The following is a 12,127-nucleotide window of genomic DNA, read 5'->3' as shown; positions in this document are numbered from 1 at the left end:
TGTGTTAGGTCAGTTGCTATCACCACTTATTTTAAGAATGTGAAATGTCAGAATAATAATAGAGAGAATTATTTATTTAATATTTTATTTCTTTCATCACATTCCTAGTGGGTCAGAAGTTTACATACACTCAATTAGTATTTGGTAGCATTGCCTTTACATTTTTTACTTGGGTCAAATATTTCAGGTAGGCTTCCACAAGCTTCCCACAATAAGTTGGGTGAATTTTGGCCCATTCCTCCTGACAGAGCTGGTGTAACTGAGTCAGGTTTGTAGGCCTCCTCGCTTGCACTCTTTTTCAGCTCTGCCCACAATTTTTCAATCTTTACTAACGACATGCCACTAACTTTGAGTAAAGCCAGAGTTTCTATGTATGCGAATGACTATACACGTCAGCTACTACAGCGACGGAAATGACTGCAACACTCAACAAAGAGCTGCAGTTAGTTTCAGAGTGGGTGGCAAGGAATAAGTTTGCCCTAAATATTTCTAAAACTAAAAGCATTGTATTTGGAACAAAACACTCACTAAACCATTAACCTCAACTAAATCTTGTAATAAATAATGTGAAAATTGAACAAGATGAGATGACTAAACTGCTTGGAGTAACCCTAGATTGTAAACCGTTATGGCCAATGTCACGCCCTGGCCATAGAGCGGCTTTTATTCTCTATTTTGGTTACGCCAGGGTGTGACTAGGGTGGGCATTCTAGTTTCTTTATTTCTATGTTTTCTGTTTCTATGTTTTGGCCGGGTATGGTTCTCAATCAGGGACAGCTGTCTATCGTTGTCTCTGATTGGGAATCATACATAGGCAGCCTGTTTTTCCACCTTAGTTGTGGGTAGTTGTCTTTTTTAGTGGCCTGTATAGTCGAAGTAAGCTTCACGGTCGTGTCATTATTCTTTGTTTTGTTGGCGACATTTATAAATAAATGCTGCACCTTGGTCCGGTCTTTTCCACCATGACGATCGTGACAGTCAAAACATTGATGCAGTAGTAGCTAAGATGGGGAGAAGTCTATAATAAAGCGATGCTCTGCCTTCTTAACACTACTATCAACAAGGCAGGTCCTACAGGCCCTAGTTTTGTCACACCTCGACTACCGTTCAGTCGTGTGGTCAGGTGCCACAAAAAAGGACTTAGGAAAATTGCCGTTGGATCAGAACAGAGCAGTACGGCTGGCCCTTGAATGTATAGAGAGAGCTAATATTAATAATATGCATTCATCACTACTTTTATTTATGAGAGGTATTGACATGTATAAGACATACCACAAGAGGTCTCTTCACAGTCCTCAAATCCATAACAGACTATGGGAGGCACACAGTGCTAAATAGAGCCATGAATTCATGGAACTCAATTCCACATCAAGTAACTAATGCCACCAGTAAAATGATATTTAAAAAACTGATGAACACAAACATTGGCACACACACACACACACACGATATACATACACATGGATTTAGTATGTAGATATGTGGTAGTGGTGGACTAGGGGCCTGAGGGCACACAGTGTGTGGTGAAATCTGTGAATGTATTGTAAGGTTTTAAAAATGGTATAAACTGCCTTAATTTTGCTGGACCCCATGAAGAGTAGCTGCTGGATCCATAATAAATACAAATCCAAATAGTCATAAATATTCACGATTCATTCAGGATTATCTGTAATCATGGTAACATCCACATTTAATGTAGAAGTGTTTAGAAACATATTCTTACTTATAATAAAAGTGACTCCAAAATGACACATTATTTACCATTAATTTCTTCTGGGCACAAAATAATCTGAAACACAACCAAAACTAACTGCAAATGCATCCAACAAGATTGTAGAGTCACAAGCTTGATGTAGTCATTGCATGCTAGGGATATGGGACCCAATACTAAACTTTTGACTACTTTATTCATAAGAGGTGTCAATAATTTTGACACCTACCCTTTTGAGGAAAACTATTACTTGTTAAACAAAATCTCTTTCTCTGAGAAATTGTATTAGTATAACATATTAATTTCCCCCCAAAATATTACATACAATATCACTCAGTATTTGATTTATTTTATGACAAGGAAAAATCTGTTATTTTGCCCCTGACCAAGGCAGTTAACCCATTGTTCCCCTGGCGCCGAAGACGTGGATGTCGATTAAGGCAGCTCCCCCGTACCTCTGATTCAGAGGGGTTGGGTTAAATGCGGAAGACACATTTCAGTTGAAGGCATTCAGTTGTACAACTGACTAGGTATCCCCCTTTCCCTTCAGTTATTATTGCTCATCTTTATCAAGGGTGCCAATTTCTTACCCAAGCAAACGGTCTACAATTGATTTCTGTTCTCAATCTATTGTTTTAGAAGTGAATAACATGCCTGAAAGTAAAGGCTATGATACATATGTGATAACGGAAACTGCAGGCTATATTATATGTCTATATACAGTTGTAGCACATGATCATGGTTAGAGTAGAGGTAACTCAGTCATGTTTCTGTTTTAGCCAACTGTTGTTGTCACGAGAGGGCTCAAGCAGAAATATAGTGGCATGCTGGCAGCCAGGCTAGTTCAGTCATTGTCTTTGTGGTCATCAGCAGAGCTCTTAGATTGAAACACTGAACAACATTCAGGTCTCACATATTCAGTTTCAGTATTGAGCTTGAAGTCTAACTGGACTTTTGAGAAGTTCAGAGACTGCTGTGGTTAGTGTGTGTGCAACAGGCAATGCAAGAAGAACTCTAAAGACTTTCTTAGCACAGAGAGGAAACTGCAAAATGTATAAAATAGGCTTGGGGGGATCAATTTACTGCAAATAAAAAAAACTGGGAAAAGTGTTGACAATGACAAATAAATCTAATCATATTGAGGACATTTTTTAATGATTATTTCCAAGCTAAAATTGATGTAATTATGAAATTCAATCATCTGTCTTGTGTTGCAATGCATAGAAGAAAGCTTTGAAACAGTATGATGCAGAAGCTTTGCATAAATGTATATTCTGTATAAACTGCATAAATGTATATACTGTATATACTGCATTGATTCTCAGATACAAAATATTGTTTTATGGTTATTAATCTTTGGCCATTCCTTTCCGTTGCTTGATATCTGAGCTAGAGTTAATGTAAGGTGCAGTGTATGTGTTAGGGATTTGATTTACCGTAGATTGTGAGGCGGTGTGTGTGTACTGTATAAACTAAGTCGTTGTGTGTTTGTTTATCTTCATGGACTGTGTGTGTATTCATGCTGTATTCATTCGTAGTCCTCTCCACAGGCCTTTATCAAATTCCTCTTTTTGTTGTTTCTTGGTGCTGGCTCCTCTTCCTCCCAGGTATCCTGGATCTTGTCAGGTCGTCCAATTGGCTGCAGCAGCTGGCCAAGACTGTCATAGCCGAACCAGTAGGGGGCGTCATCGTTACTGTGCTCCCACTTCTCAACACAGGGCTGGAGCCTCAGAGCCGCCTGCCTACACACACACACACACACACACACACACACACACTGCTACTGTGCTCCCAGTGTTACATCTTTAGTTTCTAAACATTTCATTTCAGTTGAAGTGTGTGTATGCGTGTCTTACTTGGATATTCCCCTGCAGTAGACCATGTTGATGGTGTTGAGCTGTGGGCAGCCTGTCTGTAGGAAGCGTGGTGTGCGATCAGTCAACAGAACACAGCCACTCACGTCCAGCTCTCTCAGGAAGTGACGCCCTACTGTCAGGTACTGTACCGCCAGGTCTGTCATCTGATAGGGGAAGTGCATAGACAATAGGCAAGATATTTTGGTAATATTGTTTGTTTGTGTGTGTGTGAATACCTTTGGGCAGCCAGGCATGCGTAACGTGACTATAGTCCTGCAGTAGAAGGACAGAGCCTTGATGGCCTGGTCAGATAGAGCTACACAGTGAGACACGTCAATATACTCCAGACCTCTCGCCTGCCTGCAGAACTTCTGCTTTCACAGGGAGAACAGGAGAGAGAAGAGGAGGAGGGTTACTTTAAGAAGTGAATTCCTTTAACACTCTTTCAATGAGGTGTCACAGACAGTCAAAAGGTACTGTGCAGACTGCAGAACACAAAGTAAACAGTACCTCTATGCCAATGTCAGTGATCCAGACACACTCAGAGGCAACCAGCTTCTTCAGGCCAGGGTTCCCACCTAGAGCAATCAACCCCTGAAAACATAAGTTGTGTTGTTGGAGTGTTTTAGATAGCTAACTGTAATACGACACACCTACACGGCAACGTATGGGAGCATTACCTGGTCCATGATGTTGCAGCCACTGATGTCCAGAGAGAGGAGAGAGGAACAGCTACTGAGCCACTCCAGACCAGAATTAGACAGGTTATCACAGTAAGACACACTCAGGTGGTTCAGCTTACTGCACCTGTACACACACACACACACCACGCCAGTCTGTCAGTGTGTACAGTACTTGTGTGTAATATATGCGTGTGTGCGTGAGTTTTTATATGACCTTACTTTTGAGCCACCCTCATGATAGCTAAGTCGTTGATGCGGCTGCAGTTGCTCAGATTCAGCTCCCTCAGTTTAGAGGCAGAAGGCCCCTCAGTCAGGTACCGCAGCCCCATGTCACTCACCCTACGAACACACACGAGCGCACACACAAGCAGTCAGGTAGCACAGCCCGATATCATCTAACGTAGAGAAACAGACCACACGTGCACACACACACCTGCTGCAGTGTGAGATGTTGAGGTAGACCAGGTTTTTGAGGGCGCCCATAGACTTTAGGCTGGAGTCAGTCATTCTAGGGCAGTCAGCAGCATGGAGTCTCGTAAGGCCTGGAGAGCTACGACACAGAGCCCTCCAACTGATGTCTGACATACGACTGTTACCTACAAAAACACACGGACAACTGTAATAACACGCACCATAACAAACAAAGTGTGTGTGTTGATACTGCCCCTGAACCATTTGTCTTACATGACTAATCACATCCTCAGAAACAAACTGACCATCTCCTTTGGCTGAAGAGCTATAATGATTGGCTAATCACTTAAGTGACTTGTGCCAGATACAGAACTGTATAAGGCCAAGAGTTAGAGGATAGCAAAAGTTTCAGGGTTGACCAACTACATGACCTGCTGGCGGCTGCATCATGGTTTGATGTCACAGACCAATCACATGAAATGAGGCCTAGCGCCTCACTCAGTTACCCAATCAGAGCTCCTGTAGACGTCACCCTGGGAACAAGACTCACCACAATGATTGTTGCCAAGACAAATAAAGAACACTAATAGATAGACATGGAACATGACACAACTCAGGCACACACACTCACCATCAACACTGAACTTGGAGAGGTTGGCCACCTCAGCGATGGCTTTGAAGGCGGAGTCTGAGAGATGGGGCGTGTCCCATAGGGAGATGGCAGACAGAGAGTGACACTTAGAGGCCAGCTCCTATTGCAAGAAACCAGACTAAGTGACAGGCAGAGGTCCATTCACTCATTAATGACAGGTAGCCAATGGAGGTTAAAAATATGGTCTTACTCCCAATCATTTTGTCCAGAGCCTAAATGAGTTGTCTGGTAGCTCCATACGTACCAGCACACAGCTGTCTGACAGAGTAGGCATGTCATTGAAGACTATCTGCTGGAGCAGAGGGCAGCCCGCTGCTATGTACCTGAAACCTTCCACTGAGATCTGCTGGGACAAAACACCACACACAGAGTACATTAGAGAGTAGGTGGGTGAGAGAAAGATGGAGGGCCAGTGTGTACACTTTGTAATTTAAAACAAACAGGTTGGCTGCAGTCTCTCTCTCTCTCAATTCAATGGGCTTTATTGGCATGGGAAACGTGTTACCATTGCCAAAGCAAGTGAGGTAGATAATATACAAAAGTGAAATAAACAATCAAAATGAACAGTAAACATTTTTCAAAACAATAAAGACATTACAAATGTCATTATGTATATATACAGTGTTGTAACAATGTACAAATGTTTAAGTACATAAGGGAAAATAAATAAGCATAAATATGGGTTGTATTTACAATTGTGTTTGTTCTTCACTCGTTGCCCTTTTCTTGTGGCAACAGGTCACACATCTTGCTGCTGTGATGGCACACTGTGGTATTTCATCCAGTAGATATGGGAGTTTATCAAAATTGGATTTGTTTTCAAATTCTTTGTGGATCTGTGTAATCTGAGGGAAATATGTGTCTCTAATATGGTCATACATTGGGCAGGAGGTTAGGAAGTGCAGCTCAGTTTCCACCTCATTTTGTGGGCAGTGTGACCATTCTCTCTCTCTCTCTGCAGAGTACAAACACTCAACCAGCTGGAGTTGGACCAATGCTGGCTCTGGTGACTGTTGCAATCTAAAACCAGTGTGTTAGCTGTAGCCACGTCCTTCTCTCTTAGAGTCAGAGAGAGAACCTCTCTCAAATCCCAGTATCAACCTACATACTTGTAAATGAGAGGAGCACGCAAACTGACTTCAGTACAGCAGGGTAGCAGAGGACACAGACGTGTTGGAGAAGAGAGGAGCATACAAACTGATCTGGATATAGTTGAAGCAGATGGAAGAGGAGACATACAGATCAGAGAGGACCATAGGAACTGACCTGAGTGCAGCCAGAGAGGTCAAGGTGGATGAGCTTGTGGCAGCCCTTCCCTGAGGCCAGGTACTGTAAGCCTTTATCAGTGAACCTACGGCAGCATGCTAAACTCAGGAACTGCAGGTTCAGACAGCTCCTGGACAGACAGACAGGGGGGGGGTTAAGATCTATATGTGGGCAGTACTGGGCAACAACTGGCTGTGTATTAGCCTCATATCCATACTGGATGTGCTTAAGGCACCTCTAAAAGTTCCATGATTTGTATTGGAAAAGTAATACTCCAGAGTATTTCTAAAGCCAATGTGCACCTGCAGTCTGTTATCAGCCTGATTTCACTAGTTCTCACAATCTTCAGTTTGTGAAGGTGTGGGGGTTGGATAGTGAGGATATGAATGATTATTTGACATCTGGCCGGGTTGCAGCAGTTGAACGACCAAGGTAGGATGTCAGGAAAGGGGTTGAGAGGGTTGGTGAGACGTGAGGTTGGCAGAGTTGTCAATTGACTGTGGCATCTGATTGGGAGAATCTTTTCTTTCGAAACCTAAGTTTAGACATTGTTAATCAAGAGAAATCCCACAAGAACAGCAGAGATGAAGGGTGGACAAAGAGACAGAGAGGAGGAGAGAAGGGAACTGCCATAGAGAGAGAATGGCGTGTAGGAATGTGTTGACAGCAGCAGCTGAGGGTTGAAAGTCTTTGCAATTGAACTGAAATAAGACTATTTCTCCAGGTTAATTCTCAGCCAGGTCTGTGAAGCATTTTCACACTGCTAGGTTCCAATGATTTCTAGTCTATAAACTCATGAGGTTTAAAAGAAAACTGAGCCTATGGAATTGCTTTCAGGTGTAACATTCTTTGGATACAAAGGATACAAATAAACATGGTCAAGGTCCTGCATGCGCTCACACAAACATTTACTTTCCCTATTTCTCATTCTGTTTCTCTCTCTGTTCCTCTCAGTATTTCTGTTTCATCGTGCCACATCATTCCACTACATCACTGGGATAACAGTGTTGGGTAATTCTTATGACATGAATAATAGCTGTGGCCTGGGATTTAAGTGACTATTTTCCATTCAGAAGAGAGAGAAAGAGAGAGAGAGAGAGAGAGCCAAATGGTTAAGATTAGGAGATGAGAGAGAGAGAGCCAAATGGTTAAGACTAGGAGATGAGAGAGAGAGAGCCAAATGGTTAAGACTAGGAGATGAGAGAGAGAGCCAAATGGTTAAGACTAGGAGATGAGAGAGAGAGAGCCAAATGGTTAAGATTAGGAGATGAGAGAGAGAGAGCCAAATGGTTAAGATAGGAGATGAGAGAGAGAGCCAAATGGTTAAGATTAGGAGATGAGAGAGAGAGAGCCAAATGGTTAAGATTAGGAGATGAGAGAGAGAGAGCCAAATGGTTAAGATTAAGATGGAGAGCCAAATGGTTAAGATTAGGAGATGAGAGAGAGAGAGCCAAATGGTTAAGATTAGGAGATGAGAGAGAGAGAGCCAAATGGTTAAGATTAGGAGATAGGAGAGAGAGAGAGAGCCAAATGGTTAAGATTAGGAGATGAGAGAGAGAGAGCCAAATGGTTAAGAGAGAGAGAGAGCCAAATGGTTAAGATTAGGAGATAGAGCCAAATGGTTAAGATTAAGATGAGAGAGAGAGAGCCAAATGGTTAAGATTAGGAGAGAGAGAGAGAGCCAAATGGTTAAGATTAGGAGAGAGAGAGAGAGCCAAATGGTTAAGATTAGGAGATGAGAGAGAGAGAGCCAAATGGTTAAGATTAGGAGATGAGAGAGAGAGAGCCAAATGGTTAAGATTAGGAGATGAGAGAGAGAGAGCCAAATGGTTAAGATTAGAGAGATGAGAGAGAGAGAGCCAAATAGGAGATGAGAGAGAGAGAGCCAAATGGTTAAGATTAGGAGATGAGAGAGAGAGAGCCAAATGGTTAAGATTAGGAGATGAGAGAGAGAGAGCCAAATGGTTAAGATTAGGAGATGAGAGAGAGAGAGCCAAATGGTTAAGATTAGGTTAAGATGAGAGAGAGAGAGCCAAATGGTTAAGATTAGGAGATGAGAGAGAGAGAGCCAAATGGTTAAGATTAGGAGATGAGAGAGAGAGAGCCAAATGGTTAAGATTAGGAGATGAGAGAGAGAGCCAAATGGTTAAGATTAGGAGATGAGAGAGAGAGCCAAATGGTTAAGATTAGGAGATGAGAGAGACCCAAATGGTTTAGATTAGGAGATGAGCGATAGACCCAAATGGTTAAGATTAGGAGATGAGAGAGAGACCCAAATGGTTTAGATTAGGAGATGAGCGATAGACCCAAATGGTTAAGATTAGGAGATGAGAGAGAGACCCAAATGGTTAAGATTAGGAGATGAGAGAGCAAGAGAACGAGAGAGAGAGAGACAGAAGGAAAGAGACAGACAGACATGCAAAGACAGAGATAGACACAGTACAGGCTCTGTCTGCTTGGGCCAATGGGTACTTCAGCACAGAGGGAACAATAACAGGCCCTTATAATGGCTTTGCTGACAAGAGGTGGTAAAAGCAGCAACTGACATTAACCCAACAGGTGTTTGGGACATGAAACAATAACTGCAGCCCAAATAAGTGCTTCACAGAGTTCAAGTAACAGATACATCTCAACATCAACTGTTCAGAGACTGTGTTAATCAGGCCTTCATGGTCAAATTGTTGCAAAGAAACCACAGGACACCAATAAGAAGAAGAGACTTGCTTAGGCCAAGAAACACGAGCAATAGACATTATACCGGTCGTGTTCTACCTTGTGTTCTAATGAAATGGGAAACATTTTCCATCACTGGAGTAGCTGTGGTCTATGGGTGTTTACCTGGAGAGCTCTCTGAGAGTCCCATTGGCCACATATGAGAAGGACAGGTTCAGGTAGAGCAGAGTGGGGCAGCCTTCTAGAATCATACACACCATCTCATCCTGGTGAAAGACAACACAAGGTTACATTTTATTCATACCATCTCTGTATTTACATTTATAGTGCCTCTGGTCCTATCACATATCACACATATTATAGCATTATATGACTATATAAGCATGCATAACAGCCCATAGCACATTACAAATGAGCCCTCAGAGTTCTTTATATGTCTCATAGACAGTGTTATCCAATCTAATCTAAAAACAAACAAGGCCACCATTTTTCATGGTACTCAGCTGTGGCCAAAGGCATGTAAAGAAAATCCCCAACAGCTGCAACCACCTAGATGAGCCTGGTACCCCTTGACTTATTCCACATTTTGTTGTATTACAGCCTGATTAAATATATATATTTTTATCTCACCAATATACACGCAATACTCCATAATGACAAAGGGAAAACATGTTTTCAGAATTGTTTTCACATTTATTGAAAATGAAATACATAAATATCTAATTTACATACACGACAGTTCAAAAGTTTGGGTTCACTTAGAAATGTCCATGTTTTTGAAAGAAAAGCTTTTTTTTTACCATTAAAATAATATCAATATGATCAGAAATGCAGTGTAGATACTGTTAATGTTGTAAATGACTATTGTAGCTGTAGCTATTGAGTACAGAGGCCCATTATCAGCAACCACCACTCCTGTGTTCCAATGGCACATTGTGTTAACTAATCCAAGTGTATCATTTTAAAAGGCTAACTGATCATTAGAAAACCCTTTTGCAATTATGTTAGCACAGCTGAAAACTGTTCTAATTAAAGAAGCAATAAAACTGGCCTTCTTTAGACTAGTTGAGTATCTTGAGCGTCAGCATTTGTGGGTTTGATTACAGGTTCAAAATGGCCAGAAACAAATAACTTTAGTCTGAAACTCGTCAATCAATTCTTATTCTGAAAAATGAAGGCTATTCCACGGGAGAAATTGCCAAGAAACTGAAAATCTCGTACAACGCTGTGTACTACTCCCTTCACAGAAGAGAGCAGACTGTCTCTAACCAGAATAGAAAGAGGAGTTGGAGGCCCCGGTGCACAATTGAGCAGGAGGACAAGTACATTAGTTTACATTAGTCCTCAACTGGCAGCTTCATTAAATAGTACCTGCAAAACACCAGTCTCAACGTCAACAGTGAAGAGGCGGCTCCGGGATGCTGGCCTTCTAGGCAGAGTTGCAAAGGAAAAGCCATATCTCAGAATGGTCAATAAAAATAAAAGATTAAGATGCCTTGTTGATAGTGTTGTTAAGAAGACAGAGCAGCTATTTATTATAGAAGACTTATCCCTATCTTAGCTACTGTTGTATCAACATGTTTTGACCATGACAATTTAAAATCCAAGCAGGTTAGTCACAACTTGCTAAATTTTCAACACTGGAGATCCCCAGGGGTGCGTGTTCAGTCCCCTCCTGTACTCCCTGTTCACCCACGACTGCATGGCCAGGCACGACTCCAACACAATCATTAAGTTTGCAGACGACACAACAGTGGTAGGCCTAGACATCTGCTCTGGAGAATTCCTGATTCTACCTGGATTATGTTGTTCCAGACTTCCATTAAAGAACACCCTCTGTGTTTTATTAGACAGGTAACTCTTTATCCACCATATAGCAGGGGTTGTAAAGCAATAACACATATGTTTTTTCAGCAGCAGACTACGATCAATAATGTCAAAAGCCCCAATGAAGTCTAACAAAACAGCTCCCACAATCTTCTTTATTATCAATTTCTCTCAGCCAATCATCAGTCATTTGTGTAAGTGCTGTGCTTGTTGAATGTTCTTCCCTGTAAGCGTACTGAAAGTCTGTTGTCAATTTGTTTATTGTAAAATAGTATTATCTGGTCAAACACAATATTTTCCTAAAGTTTACGAAGGGTTGGTAACAGGCTGATTGGTCGGCTATTTGAGCCAGTAAAGGGGCCTTTTATTATTCTTAGGTAACGGAATGTCTTGAGCTTCCCTCCAAGCCCGAGGGCACACACTTTCTAGTAGGCTCTGATTGAAGATATGGCAAATAGGAGTGGCAATATCGTCCGCTATTATCCTCGGTAATTTTTCATCCAAGTTGTCATAGGAATCAATACAAAACTTATTGTATGTCTTCTTATATACTATATATATATGGCCTAGCCTTTGGAACTTTGGTTTTCCTAGATGTGGCTACTATATTGTGATCAAACCATCAAAACAACAAGGCTATATATGCTTAGTTGAATACACTGAAAACAAACTTGAAGATACCAAAAACTATTCAGTCCAATCAATGTTGCTAAATATCATGTGGCTGTCCATGGTACTGATTTATGTGTGTGTGTGTGTGTGTGTGTGTGTGTGGGCGGTGGGTGCACAAGTATTATTATTTTTTGACTCACCTTACTTGTAGACTAGTTGAACGGCAATGCCATCCTCCTCTCTTTCATGTTGGCAAAACGGTCTATGGCTCTGTCATACAGTACGCTTTTAGTTTTGTTGTCATAGGCTACCTCGCTAAAATCCTTGATAGCCTAACTTCCTAGCATGGGCAACAATGCACCAGGTAAGTTAGCTAGCTAATTAACGTGAGTCTAAAATGGCCAGGCTACAAATTGAACTTCAATCGTCTCAGGCC

The 12,127-nt window shown here is 41.6% G+C and overlaps 1 protein-coding gene across 3 annotated transcripts in view; it reads right to left on the bottom strand.

Moving 5' to 3' along the window:
• Window positions 1–2,222: 2,222 nt before the first annotated feature.
• The window catches only part of fbxl13 (F-box and leucine-rich repeat protein 13), a 31,933-nt gene continuing 22,028 nt past the window's right edge, over window positions 2,223–12,127 (bottom strand). For 2 of the 3 annotated variants that reach the window (XM_042301611.1, XM_042301610.1), the window contains exons 12-22: window positions 9,418–9,518; window positions 6,580–6,709; window positions 5,558–5,659; window positions 5,293–5,413; window positions 4,684–4,846; window positions 4,470–4,589; window positions 4,248–4,374; window positions 4,078–4,161; window positions 3,804–3,938; window positions 3,568–3,731; window positions 2,223–3,453 (exon numbers count right to left, since the gene is read on the bottom strand). In XM_042301611.1, the coding sequence (XP_042157545.1) occupies window positions 3,240–3,453; window positions 3,568–3,731; window positions 3,804–3,938; window positions 4,078–4,161; window positions 4,248–4,374; window positions 4,470–4,589; window positions 4,684–4,846; window positions 5,293–5,413; window positions 5,558–5,659; window positions 6,580–6,709; window positions 9,418–9,518 (1,461 nt within the window). In that variant the 3' untranslated portion in view covers window positions 2,223–3,239. The remainder of the gene's footprint in view (window positions 3,454–3,567; window positions 3,732–3,803; window positions 3,939–4,077; window positions 4,162–4,247; window positions 4,375–4,469; window positions 4,590–4,683; window positions 4,847–5,292; window positions 5,414–5,557; window positions 5,660–6,579; window positions 6,710–9,417; window positions 9,519–12,127) is intronic. The other variant, XM_024379653.2, reaches the window with a different exon arrangement.

The sequence above is a fragment of the Oncorhynchus tshawytscha genome, linkage group LG19, assembly GCF_018296145.1.
Source record: "Oncorhynchus tshawytscha isolate Ot180627B linkage group LG19, Otsh_v2.0, whole genome shotgun sequence".
NCBI lineage: Eukaryota > Metazoa > Chordata > Actinopteri > Salmoniformes > Salmonidae > Oncorhynchus > Oncorhynchus tshawytscha.
This window is presented reverse-complemented; position numbering and strand designations above follow the sequence as displayed.